The following is a 14,498-nucleotide window of genomic DNA, read 5'->3' on the forward strand; positions in this document are numbered from 1 at the left end:
GTGGGCTTGGTACAAAGAAGTCGTGCAGTCTTGGCGATCGTCGGTCCCTCGAGGTCTTGTCGCACTCACGATTCTCAGCTTTGCTGTAGAGGTGAGTAGAGGTCAGAGGTGCCAGGGAAGCCGGGTCTCGTCGAGCTGGGTCGTCGGATTCGTGAAGAAGGACTTGCAGCAGACCGCAGTGTTCTTAGGATGGTGCCCGCTTGATGCAGGGTGACTACTCCTTAGCCACAAGGGAGAATCTTGAGGAAGAAATCTTGAAGTCCTTTCGCAGAAAGTCGTGTCTTGATTCCAAAGATGATCTAATTTGAACAGGGGGCCCGCTCCCATCTTTATACTAAAAAAGGGGGCTGACCCGGTGACTAGGTCCTGCCTATGGGTGGGACTAGGAGGGGGGTGGTTACACCCCTCTGCCATGCCGGACTTCCCCAGGCCAGGGGCTGGTGTGCCCCTGGAACTGGTTCAGACCGGCCTATGCGTAGTGAGCACCGGGGTGCCACTCAGCAGTCACCTTCCTGAAAAGCCCTGCCTACCCAGGATACACAAAACCATGTCTGGGACGGTGCTAGCACCGCCCCGGACAGGAAACCCTTTGTCCAGGCCTCCCTCGCTGGAAGGACTCCCAGCAGCAGGAGGTCAGACTCGTGTCTGTGGTGGCAGCATCCATTTTGTGGAGCTGAGGCTTCAGTTAACTTTAACCGGGGTTCACAGTTACATACATGTCGTGTCCCTCTAGAAGGGTGGAATGCTAACCCCGTCGCCAGAATTGGCGAGGGGTTAGTATTCCAATTCGTATGACACCTTACTCGACATGTTTTGATAAAGCAATACCAAAGTTAGCATTTAACCGCGAGGATTATAATGCACTTAAGAGTATATGGTATGCGATATCATGGAACAGCTATTAGGACTTGGTTCCGCAAGCTGCAGACAGGCTCAGCTCATGCCAGAGCACCATCTCACACGATTCCAAGCACTCTGCCTTCAGGATTGTCAAGGCCTGCCATAGGAGTGACTGATAGGAATCTGTGTGTCCATTTTAGGGTTAGGTATAGGTATACTACACCTACAGCAAAGGGTGGTTACACGCCTTTGCCCCAGCTGTCGTGCAGCCAGTTGTGTCAAATTTAGGAGGCCAGCCAGGGGTGGCATAATACATGCTGCAGCCCCTGGCAGCCCTGGGTACACCTATGCCCTGAGTTACAGGGTCTGATAAGGTGGCCCAGTACCAATTGGTAAATGCACCTAGGGTACATGTCGTAATTTAGAAAGAGAACAGCCAGGCTGTGGGTCTGATTGGCAGGCCCACAGCCAGAGAAAGTCGTAAACCAGTGAAACAAAAGCAAAAAATCTGGGTGATCATAGGATTGCAGACCCTACTCTCCTACACCCTGGGTCTCCTAGAAGTAATCTGAAGATTCTATAGTCAATATCTAGCGATTCCAAAGCCTATTAGTACTGTACTTACCTGCTAGTAATTTCGCATTCCACTTCCAGAGTATATGGCTTTCCGTGCCCCTCGGGCATTTGTATATACTGTGCTAACTTAAGTATTTTCGTAAGAGTTTTGTTTTGTGCTTAGTACCCTGTCCTCATAAAGAGTACAGGGCTGTTGTGATTCTTAATAAATATACTGTTTATTTTCATAAAACTTGTGTGGTGTCCTTTCACTTGGTGTTCAAGGGGTATATGTGTGGTATAACAGCTGGCTTAACACGCCCTCTCGAGTCTTTAGCCTTAGACTGCTCATATCCACGCTACTAGGATAGCTGGTCTATAAGGTTGACTTACAACCAATCATCAATAAGGGTTGCTGGACTGATACATAGTGTTCACTAGAATAGTGAGCACCGCATATCAGGCCACCTTCTCACACCGTCACTATCACTGAATCCGGTACCGGATCCATTCTCAGAAAGTCAGGGTCCGAAACCGGGGCCCTGTACTTCTTTAGAAGCCGGGACGGAGCGGCCTTCACCACCGCTGGCGTGAAGAACAGCTCCTCCGCAGGTTTCTTCAATCCAGGTACCAGAGGCAGAAGAGGACGAGACAAGTGCTTCTTGTGAAGCATCTCAAATATCACGGACTTCCAAGGTGTTGGAGCCGTCACTGTGATACCCAACCTCGCAGCTCCCCTCAGGAGTACTTCCTGGAATGTGGCAATGTCGTCCACTGGAGAAATCCTGGTCTCAGGGGAGTCCGATAAGGTCGGCGAGTAGGAATGGGTCCTGGAAGAGTCCGTGCAGGACCTAGACCCCCGCCTCCTATGGCGACCCCTGATCTGGTGGAGGATCTATGACGACTCCTTGATCTTCCTCTCCATCTGGAGCGTGAATGGGACCTCCTCGGCCGAGGACGATCAACCGGGTCCACCGGAACGGGTGACTTGGGTTTGGACGGAGCCTCCGGTCTAGGTGTACCCTTGGGAGGCGATGGATACTTAGGTAATGAAGTCGACCTCGGTGGAACCGGAGGTGGATTCTCAGGCAACCCTGACCCAGGTTGCGGAGGAGGCAACGGAGGCGGAGTAGGAGTCCTCGGAGGGGGAGTCACCTTCCCCGACGGGGTATACACCTCGGAATACACCGAGTGAGGTGAACCCCCTTCTCTTCCAGCCTGGGACGTAGGCGAACGTCCCACGGCGTCAGGTCTCCTTCCCCCTCTTTACGGCGTCGAAGAACGGTGACCAGACGGCGAGCGTCAGCCCCTGGACGTCGAGCGTCTCTTCCTCGGCGTCGAACGCTTTCGCCTAGACGGCGACCTTCTGCGCCTCGACGGCGTCCCTGTGCACCTCGACGGCGATCCTCGGCGGCGACCTCCTGTGCCTCGACGGCGACCTCCTGTGCCTCGACGGCGACCTCTTGTGCCTCGACGGCGACCTCTTGTGCCTCGACGGCGACCTCTTGTGCCTCGACGGCGACCTCTTGTGCCTCGACGGCGACCTCCTGTGCCTCAACGGCGACCTTGACGGCGAGGACCTCATCGACGACGTCCGCCTCCTCTTCGCCGACGGCGAACGGCGGTATCGCCTCGACGGCGAGCGCCGACGCCTGGCTCGTCGACGTCGATCGCTCTACGTCGTCGCCGACAAGGACAACGATGAAACAGTCACCGGGGACTTCGAAGGTCTTGTGATATCCCTCGACGTCGTTTTGTCTCCGACGATGGGGAACAGACCGCAGTCATTCCTCTCGATGCCGTAGTGGGCGCAATGGACCCAGGCTGAGAATTGTGACGTTTGCTAGTCTTTCTGCCCCTGGTGAGCCCCCCAGAGGCCTCAGCATGGGCAGAAGAAGCCCCTTCAGACCCACCTTGTGCCTTCAGTCTTCTTTCCTCGAGACCATGAAGTCTGATCTTCTTCTTTTCCCTCAGGGTCCTTCCAGAGAAGCCTTGGCAGATAACACACTCCTCTGGAACATGGGAAGCTGGAAGGCAGAGGATACACACCTCATGGTGGTCCGACCGGGCCTTTTTCCTGCAGCACTCCGGGCAGTTGTCAAATAATGCAGGCATATTCGACAAAAAAACAGAGTGAGAAAACCAAGAAGAAAGGCCCCACAGTACAATAAAGTACTAATTCTGTGAAAAATAGTGAAAAAACACCAAATAAGTCCCAAAAAGGGAGAGCTCAATGCTCCAGGGTCCTGCTAGCAGGAGCCGGAAAAAGAACTGAAAGTAAAAGGGACCTGCAGGGCATTCTGGGATACTGTGAAGTTCTGGAAAGTTCTCTTAAAGGCACAGTATCCTGTTCTGAGCCACATAATGGCAGCCTATGGGGCTTGTCTGTCCATGTCTTCCTCTCTATCTTTCCAGAGGGGTTTTTGCTGAAGGCAAGGAAAATCTGGACAGGCTTTGCTGTTTGTGGATTTTTGGTGGAATTTCTAGTTGAAGTACTGGACAGTGTAGCCTGTTTATAGGCTGCATTATATGTCTTTAAATTCTCTCTTAAGTGTCTGTGCAGTTCTGCATTTTTTCGACACTTTAAGAGATTATTTTTGATTGCTCCGGGGTCCACGCACATGGGCGGGACTATTCACTAGATTATGACTATACACAAAGATCCCCTACTACAGAATTAGTTCACAATATATTGTGCGTGTCGGGTGTCTCATTAGATCAACCTTATTGGTTAAGTGTTGGAAATTGTTAAGTGAACACTATTTAGTAAATCTTGTCCACCTAAGTGCATAATACTTTGTACTGTGTAGTAGAGTGTTTGCATACTTCTTTTATGATATATAGGCATTTTTCAAGACGTTTTGGGTGACTGAATTGTGCTATGAGCCAAGTTTCTAACTTCAGAGCTCTTGGATTTGCATGAAATACCCCTCTTGCATTGTCAGTGTCCCTTTCTGCATTGTAATTTGGAATATTTATTTTTTCCTGTCCTATCTGTAGAAGATGGAACTATAATATTTGGTGTGCCTACCTTACTGTTCCTAAGTGGACTGTCCTAATGGAACTCTTGAATTCCTTTACGACCACTGAAATGTGGTACTGGAGGAAAAGCAAAGTTGTTACAGTTTATCAACAATGCATTCCCCTCCAATCTGCATTGTAATGTCTGGATGTAAAGCTTTGGCATTTTGCGTTTTCTACTGCTTTGAACATCTCCACGTTTAAGGTAGGTTTGATAGGGGGCATGAAATTCTGCTCCCCTTCTTATTTAAGCAATACATTACATTTGTGTTGGTCAAAATGTGTTCCCTTCAGAAGAGAATTTTGGTTTTGAAAACACTTTTATCACTGGCTAAATTGTCTTAAGTTCTAGATAGTTTATGTGTTTCATTTCTTCTCACAGCAGCCATAGTACTCTTATTTTGAGTTATCCCATGTGTGCAACCTACCCTACATGTTATGATTGCTTTTGGACTGGAGTTTTGAAAGGTTTGCCATTCAACAAATTTTCTTTGGTCTACCATTTGAACTCTATGGTTACCTTGCTTGTTACAACCATGCAATGTTCCCAGTCATCTTGTATTTGAGACTAGTGATTGGTCGACCATTCATGTGTTGATCTCATAAGTAATCGCACACATGAAGGCACCATCCCCAGTAGCTATATAACTGTTTCCACTGTAAGACAGGCATCTAATAAACAAGTACTTCTTTCTCAAATGTGTGTGTCCTAGGCCATTGCCTTTCTTGTATCAAAATATTTTTTTCTGGGAACGAGCTAAATTTCTCCCAATTGATAAAGGCCAAACGATATGGCAAAATTATCACTGCCTGTCGGTCCAATTTACATTTCTGGAAAGTGTTTGTCTTTAATAGTTAGTTGGCAAGGTAACTACACATAAATTGCATAGCTTTTTAGGAGGAGCCTCTACACTTCCAGTGTTTTTGTTAACACTCTTGGCACTGGCTTTTTGCTAAATGTTAATGCTTTGAACTGGTAATATTTCCCCATCATCACAAACCTGAGATACTTCAAATGCACTGGATGCATGGAGATGTGAAAATAGGTGTCTGAGGTCTAACACCACCAAGTACTCCTGGTCCTCCAAGAGTGGTATAACCTCATGGACGGTAGTCATTTGGAACCTTTGACGTTTGATGAATTTGTTTACAAACCGCAGATACAGTACTGGTCGCAATGAATGATCCTGTTTCGATATCAGAATGTATTCACAGAGTACTCCCTGGTCTCTTACTTCTGCTGCAAACCTTTCAATTGCACCATTTTGTAACTATTCCTTTTCCTTCTGAAGAATAATGTTCAGCTGTGCTTTCTCGTATCTGTGTCTGACTTGATTTAAAGTGGTATTCACATGAAATTTAGACAGTAATTGCATTGAATAATCACACCCACTTCTCTGTCGTTATGGATTCCCAGTCGCTGAAGAAGTTTATTATTCGATTCCCTACTTGTTGCAGTGGCTGTCTTATACAGTAATTTTGAAGTAGAGGTATGCCTTTAAAAGGTTGACCCTGGTTTTACCCCTCAATGACAAGTGGGCCTACGCTGATGGGATTGTTTCCATTGAGAGGTTGGGCTAATTCTGTAATTTATAATTGAACTCATGGTGTATTCAACTGCCTGCCTTATTTTCTCCAGCCTAAGACGGCTCCTCTTTCAAATATGCTTCCCACTGACTAAATGCTCTCACTGATTTGCAGGTATGTTAGCCTTTTTCAAATACTCCTCAGGGACAAATAGGCAAGTTTGTGTGAAGGGTGTGGCTATTACGTTAAATCGTACTTTGGGTTTAAACCCTGATATGTGCAAACAAGTGAGCCTTCACAGCACTGTGCCTGTTGAGAGTGGTCTGCTGGCAGTGACAACAGAGTCTAAGCTGACTTTAGCATGTTCTACCCTATTCTACTACTTCTTTGCTCTATTTCAAACTCTTCTGGTACATGTGTAATTCAATCTTCCACATCATCCTGTTGCTGGTGTGTATATCATTCAGTAAGGCAATGAAAATAGCTATGTGTCACTGAGGTGCTGCTGCTCTCTAGATTTGTCATCCTACCATCTCCAACCTGTTATTGTGTATGTCCGGGGAGCACCCTGTGTTGCTGGGGATTGTGCCCTCTTTTTTGCTTTAGGCTTTAAAAAGGCCTCTGGATTCATATGGGATTTATGTCTCATGTAATGTTGTATAAGTCTTCTCAATCCTCTGCGTAATCGCCTTGGAGGTAGCTGATCTAGAGAGCACTTCTAGGTTTGCTGCAATATACCTGGTAGCAAAGGTAGGTACTGATTCTTCACATGTAGGAAACATCAGAGTCTCCAATAATAGGCCTATTCTTGTTCCACTCTGGTGCACCCAAAGCAACTGCAGCACTTTTTAATCACCCCAAGATACACAGACATCATCTGGGGGAGATACTGTCAAGGTGTACATGCCCACCTCTTCCTCTGCAAAGTCACTACAGACATTTTGCCATAAAGGCACCTTTTCTTCCTGGATATCGTATAGTTTTTCCTCTAGCGGTACCACCTGGTGTATTAATAGAATCAGGGTACCACCTGGTGAATTCATGGAATTGCCTAGCATTCTCTTGAGTTTTGTGTTCAAATCCAGATATGTCACTTTATGTTTATCTTGCAGTCTACTTTGTTGTGTCTTCCTTTTGGCCTTTTTAGACCAAAGGGATATATATTTTGTGCCAACTAATGGGCTTTTCAAAAGATAATTTATTTTTAATTAAATGTACAACCGCAACATCGAGTGCCTTCCTCTTCTTGGTGTTGACATCGGATGATTTCTTGTGGCCCTTGCTGTCTATCATTCCAGGTACTGTGTCTCTCTTTCCTCAGTCAAAGTGAGGCTGACACCTTTAAACAACTTCTTTCAGGAGGTATTGTAAACCCAGCATGATGGGATTTTGAGACCATTGATAGATTGTCTTTATGCAACCCTTCAGCAGAAACTTAAACTGAAGCCGAAATTCCTTAAGCAAAACAGAACACTTTGATACCCTTTTGGTATGACTATTCTGAAGGTCTTCTACTCTAGAGTTCAGAAATCCTAGAGAAAGAGGATCCAGGAACCTTGATTGTATACAAGGAAAGGTCATTGATGTCCTTATCAACTTAGTGACTCCTACAAGACCTTTTTCTCCTCTTCCTAAAAAATACCCATCTCCCTCATTGATACAGCAGTTTTCTCCTGTCTCTGAACATCACTGTAGGAAAGTATGATCTGCTTCATGGTTAACTCCTCTTTTTGCTTGATGCCCGTATGTTTTTGACCTAGTCTGACTGGGATCCTGCTAATCAGGACCCAGCCACTGTGCTTTCGCCATCATTTGACCATGGTAGGTATGTTTGTACATTCACAATTGGCACGTGAGACGAATGCCCATCGATGTCGGGCGATGCAGGAGAGTTGGCGACCTTGGAGCTGCAGCTGAGTGGACCAGGCGACGCTGTGGAAGACTAGGAGCTGTTCACGAGCTGTCCCATGTCGGATGTCCAGAGTTGCACAATCGGTGTCCGTCGGGAGCACCAACAAGCCTTGGCAACAGCAAACAATGAGGCAAGCGAAAAGGGGGTAGAGTTCGGACCAGCAAGGTGCAAGCCACTCACCATGTACAGAGGACTCTGAGCATGCCCCAACTAAACAGGGAATCAAAGAAGTCCCTTCAAAGGACCCAAAGATCTCTAGAGACAACAGTTGACCAGCCTTAGCAACAGCCTGCCAACGCAGTGCACCAGTGGTGCCTACGAGGGATAGTGGGCTCAGACACGGTCTGAAGACAGTGAAGGCCTCGAGGGAGCGTAGAACCGTCACCTGTGTTACTGATGAGCCTGTTGGAGTCCGTAGGAGCCCCGGATCAGCAAACCAATCAGCTACGATGCGGTGCCTGCAGATGCAGGGGGGTGACTCCTTCACTCCAAGGGAGATTCCTTTGGGTGTCTTGGATGTTAACAGGTCCTGTGAGGAACCAGTATTGGGCACGGATGGTGAGGCGGACATGCAGGACGATGAGACCTGGAGCAGACAGTCTCTTCCCGGTTGCAGTCTCGGTTCCCCAAAGCGAAGATCGATGCAGTCAGTCCGACTCAGTCAGCACAACGTGGTCAGAGTGTCCAGAAGGTTGAAGATGAGGCTGAGTTGAATCTGAATCGAATCCCTTGACAAATATAGGGACCCACCCACAGGTAAGCCATTAAGTACCCTAAGGAAAGGGTTTGGATGATTCAGGGGTCCCTTCCAGAGGAGGGGCCGGACAGTGGGGAGGATACTCCTATGTCCTTTGTCCAGTTTTGTGCCAGAGTAGGAGCCAACAGCTCCCTGAACTTGTTTGAACTGGAGCATGCAAGGAGTGCATCAATTGTGCCCTTCAAGCAGTCTCAGAGGGGCTGGTAAGCACCCCCACCCTGCCCCAATACACTAAACCCTGCCTAGGAGGTGGTCACACCTCCCTGTGACAGGATACCTATTCTACCTTCCCCTGCTCGAGTTTGGCTCAGCAGCAGGAGAGGAGAATCGTGTCTCTGGTAGACAGCAGCCCTAGCTTGCAGTCCGGCTCTGGAAGATTGGTACCGCGAGCACTGAGGGCCTCCCGGAGGAGATTTACAGTGCATGGAATCATACCCCTCACACCAGTGTGGCAGTATGACTCCAACATGTTTGAGGCCAAACATGACCGGGTTCGTTACAGCCATTTTAGAGATGGTCATCTCTTAATAATGCATGGCCACTCCATATATCTTAGTGGATGATGCCCTTACAACTCAGGAAAATGGACTCCGAAAGTTGTAGGGGTGTCTTGCTCATGCAAGGACACCCTTACACTTAGAAGCAAGCACCCTGTCTTCAGGATTGAAAGGCCTGCATTAGGGGTGACATAGGTTTTAAGAGCAGTGACCACAGATTTAGGGAGTTCTACATATGTTGTAAGTGGTGCTAGCACCGGCTTACAATGGCTGCAATGGCAGGCTTGTAGTCACAGTTTGAGTGGTCTCCCATGGGTGGCATAATACATGCTTCAACCCACGGGTGACACCTGGTGTACCTATGCCCTGGGTAAATCAGAACCATATACTAGTGATTTATAAGGGTGCACTAGTAGCCAATCTGGGATGTACCCAAGTACTCACCATATCCAATTTAGGGGAGAAAGCATAGACACTGGGGACCTGATTAGCAGGATCCCAGTCAGACTAGTCAGAAGCAACATCACACCAGGCACAAAGTGGGGGTAACTAAGAAAGCAGATACTACTTCCCTACAATAAACATTTTCCTTTGTATTTTCTTTAACACACACACCTCATGCTCTCCAAGTATTAGAATTTTCTTGAGCAGTCCGAGTTGGAATATTCTGGTTATGAGCAGGTTCTGAACAGTGTAGTGTGTATCGTTGATTGCTATCCTACATCCATGGCAAGCAATGTGCAATGCAAATTTCATATCCTGCGATCAGGCAATGTGACAATCAAAACACTTCCATGGCCTCAGCAGGCAGCTAGAAATTTTATAAGGTGAAGAACTTGCAGAGAGGTACAGTATCAATCAGAACCAAAGCAAATCAAAGTGCATAACATTCTTCTGATACATATTCTTAACTTCCTACACATTAATAATCTTCAGAAATATCCTCAGTCATCAGACCGGAGCAAGAAAAGCGAAGCCACAGAGCATCATTTGATGCAATAATGCTTGCCCACCCAAGTACTGTCTTCAACCCATTACCTCAGTTGCACCAATTAACCCTATTCCACAGGGTGAGAAAGAAAAGAGACCTACAAAAATCTAAGATTTGAAAAACTCATTACTGATAAACAATGGCACCAACGCTCAGAGTGAAGACTATGGTAGACCATAGTGAAACTGAGAAGATAAAGTGTCAGCCCAAAAAGAGCTGGCGAAGAGAGGGATCAAGGGCCATATGCACTAAAACTGGTTGCAAAAAGGATTTTCATACGACCACTATATTATTTTAAGAATTGACTTCTGTATATTTAGGTCAGTTTGAAAAATAATGAGGAGGTGCAAAATGATCTCCCTGAAGAATATTAGCCAGGTCTCAAATAGCTACTCCACTTGATTGACCAGGACGGTGGCCTCCATGGTACAGCAGAAAACCAAGACCATCATTGCATTTCAAAAATGGTTTATTTACTTTTAAGCAGCCTTCAAACTGTGCAGCTTTAAAAAAAAATTGTTCTGGAAAACTTCAGGTGGAATTGGCAGTGGTCCCCAAGGCCATTGCCTACTCCCCCTTGAAGCTGCCATGCAAATTCCTAAACGGATCCCCTTCCCTTTTACAAATGAGTTACAACCCCAACTTGGAAGTAACTTAATGGCTACGAAGTAGAATTCCGGTCACAAACCAATTAAACATAGAGAACCAATTTAGTACTTGGAAGGGATGTCCAAAACACACCCCTTCCTAGTACCGACTCTGTAACAATTTAAAAAAAAACACCTTTCCTCGTCGTTAAAAGCTTTTATTACATATGTTCAGGGGATTTTGCAATTGCAAACCTAGAACTGTAGAGATTGTGGATTTGCAACCACAAAAAATCCTTAGTACATCTGGCCACGTTATTGTATGGCTAATCCTTCGTGCAGATTTAACATGTTCTCAAAAAACAAGTCCAAACAAGCCAGCCTAATCATAGGCATGTATAGGCAATGCATCAACAGAACAAAGGGAGAGTTTTCAACAATATAGGTTTCATTTTTACTCCAATAGTCTAAGCTCAGTAAATGAATGGATGTCCAAGTATCCATCTAACCTCTATGGTAGTATATGTGCTATTGAAAAAAACACAAATACATGTAGACAAAGATAAAACGAATGTAATTAGGAAACTATACACCCACAAAACGAACCCAATGTTTACAACATTGAAAACATCACACCCACCATAAACTCATTATTGGCAGAAAAGATTTTATAAAGGGTAACCCAGCAAAGAGTGACTGGCTGGTTTGTAGTCAATTATACATTTTGATATCTCATGAAATAGTACATTACATCTAGTGAACTAAATATAGCATTAAGTAACAAAAAGGCAGTCATTTATCATTTACAGTCTTATTGTTTCAAAGCATTACCCTGGTAACTTGGCAGCCATATCTAACAAAATGTTCCGCCACTCTTGTTCTCGAAAACGCCATATTCGAGCTGTTCCATCTCTGCTTCCACTTATAAACCTGAAATACATATATTTAGGCGTGTAAATATAATCTCGCAAAGGGCATGCTTCGAAGAAAGGCTAATGCAAATATATGTAGAAAGCTCACATACGCAACCGATAAGTTAGGCAACCAAACCGAAAACAGTGGCAAAGTTATTAGGTATACCGGATGATGGTTGGATTTTTTGAAAGTTTTTTTTAATTCAAGAATATTCGCCACAAAAGGAAAAATAAAGTAACATGCTTCAAACCTAAAGCTAATAGCTATATGCTTCTAATAAAAAATGCATATTATTTTACTATAAAAGTACAGGAGCTTCCTATCAAGGAGAAGTGTTTGGAATAGGTGCTGAAAACTTTTTCAGTTTTAGTTCCCGATCAATCTTTTATTCCACTTTTCATGAAAATCATCAAAGGGGAAAAACATACAAATGCCCCCAATTTCGTGGGATGAGCAAATACTGAGTATTGTGCATACATTTAGGCATCAAGTTCCCTCAAGAATTCCCCTCCATCCCCTTCGTCACAAGGATACTTTTATATATCCGAGTTTCCTGCTGGAAGGATGAGTTACTTACCTTTAATCCTAGTTCTCTTCCAGGGGTATACTTATCAAAGTCATATGCACTGAATAATCGCCGCTCATATGTGGGACCCTGGAGCATATACAAAGCATATACAAAAAAAATATATATATATATTTTTTGTATGTTTAGAACCCCAAGTACACAGTACTTCCGGAAAAAAACATACATTTACATATGTATACATATACAGATATGCAGCCTATAATATGCCTAATAGACTGAACAGCCAAAATGACATGGAGTTCTGCTGTACGAAAATAATATCACATGTACATGAAGTAGCAAAGAACATATACTGCAGTAGTGTTCATCAGCAACCCTTTATTTTCATAAAGAAAAACAGGTAATTGCAGATGAATAATTATACTTGTATAACAAAAGACTTGGCACCCAGCCTTTAAGGCTCCAGAGAACCTGGACACCGTGCCTTTAAGACCTCCAAGAGCCTCCTACCCCCATCATGCACCACAGGTGACAGGTCAGTTCTTTTTGTATGGCGTACTAACATGTAGGAACTAAGATATCAGATGCAAATAATACATTATCATACTGCTGATGCTCATCCGGGGAGGAGGGAGGCTTGCTTATGACTTTGATTAGTATACCCCTGGAAGAGAACTAGGATTACAGCTAAGTAACATATTCTTCTCTTCCAGCGAATACTCCTCAATAGTCATAAGCACTGAATAGAGTAGCAAGCCCATAACCACTTAAGTGCGGATGAGCAGTCAGTTACAATAATCTTAAAACCTAGCATCTAACAAGTAATTATCCAAACAGATTTTTGAGTGAGGCTTGCCCGAATTGGGCATCAGCCTGTGTATCAGAGTCCAAACAGTAATGGCGTGTGAAAGTATGCACTGAGCGCCATGTGGCTGCTTTGCAAATCTCTGCCATAGGAATGTTTCTAAGGAGAGCTGTGGTAGAATGAGCTTTAGGGCCAGGAAGGACTCTATTGGCTAATTGATAGGACAAGGATATACAAGAAACTATCCAACTAGAGATAGATCTCTTTGAAGCGGCAGAACCAGCATTTATAGACCCATAGTTTATAAACAGACGGTCTGTTTTCCGTAAGCTTTTTGTTTAGTCTAATTCAAAACCCTCTTAAGATCCAACAAGTGGAGTGACCTTTCCGGAGGGTTTGAAGGATTCGGAAAGAAAGTGGGGAGAGTGATTGTCTGGGTAATATCAAAATCCGAGATTACCTTCTGTAGAAAGCTTGGATGCTTTCTTAGGACCACTCTGTTTGCATGAAAAACAAAGTAGGGCTCTTTGCAGCATTATGCCTAGATTTCACTTACCCGGCGAGCAGAGGTGATAGCCACTTAAAAAGCAGCTTTCCATGTCAAATGTTGCAAAGAAGCTCTATGAATAGGCTCGAAAGGAACACTCATCAGTTTTGTTAACACAATGTTGAGCTCCCAAGGTGGCTAAGAAGCTCTAACTGGAGGCAAAACCTTTTTTAACCCTTCAAGAAAGTACTTGACCACAGCAATTGTAAAGAAAGAAAGTTGATTAGGTGATTTTCTATAAGATTTAACAGCTGCAAGATGCACCTTAATAGATAGAAATTTCAAACCAGATTTGGCCAAATACAGTAAATATAGTAAAAGCACCTGACGGGATCATGTATGTTGCCTGTACACCATAAGTAAAACCTCTTCCACTTAAAAGCATAGGATTGTCTTGTGGAAGGCCTCTTAGCCTCTTTTAGAATGTTCATACATTCTGGGATAAGTCTAAATATCCGTATTGAAGGACTTCAGGAGCCATGCCGTCAACCGCAGGGATAATAGATTGGGGTGGAATACCTTCCCTTCGTTCTTGGTTAGTAGATCTGGCCTGCGTGGTAACCTCCTGTGTGGAACTTCGGATAGCTGAAGGAGATCCTCCGGATACCACCACTGACGCGGCCATTTCAGAGTTATCAAAAACATTCTGGAATTCGTCTTTTAAAACTTGTTGATCACTGTGGGAATCAACGGAATTGGTGGAAAGGCGTACAGTAATGCCTGATACCAGTTTATCAAAAGAGCATTGCCCAGAGATCCTGGTTGGGGAAACCTGGATGCGAAGACGGAACATTTTGCATTTACTGCGTCTGCAAACAGGTCGATGTCTGGCATTTCCAATTCTTGCAAAATGCTTTGAATGACTTTGTCGTTGAGAGACCAGTCGTGGGCTTTGACATATTCTCTGCTTAGGGCATCCGCTTGGACGTTGTGAGTCCCCAGAAGATGTTGCAAGAAGCCACTTCGATGCTTTGTGACTCTAGAGAAAGAGGCCTTGATAGAGTACCTCCCTGCT

At 45.0% G+C, this 14,498-nt stretch overlaps 1 protein-coding gene across 1 annotated transcript in view; it reads right to left on the bottom strand.

The window, feature by feature from the left end:
* BRWD1 (bromodomain and WD repeat domain containing 1) overlaps positions 1-14,498 on the bottom strand; it is a 2,503,800-nt gene that overhangs the window by 2,047,062 nt on the left and 442,240 nt on the right. Inside the window, exon 13 of the mRNA XM_086935423.1 lies at positions 11,519-11,617. Within this exon, the coding sequence (XP_086791549.1) occupies positions 11,519-11,617 (99 nt within the window). The remainder of the gene's footprint in view (positions 1-11,518; positions 11,618-14,498) is intronic.

The sequence above is a fragment of the Lissotriton vulgaris genome, chromosome 8 (assembly GCF_964263255.1).
Source record: "Lissotriton vulgaris chromosome 8, aLisVul1.2, whole genome shotgun sequence".
NCBI lineage: Eukaryota > Metazoa > Chordata > Amphibia > Caudata > Salamandridae > Lissotriton > Lissotriton vulgaris.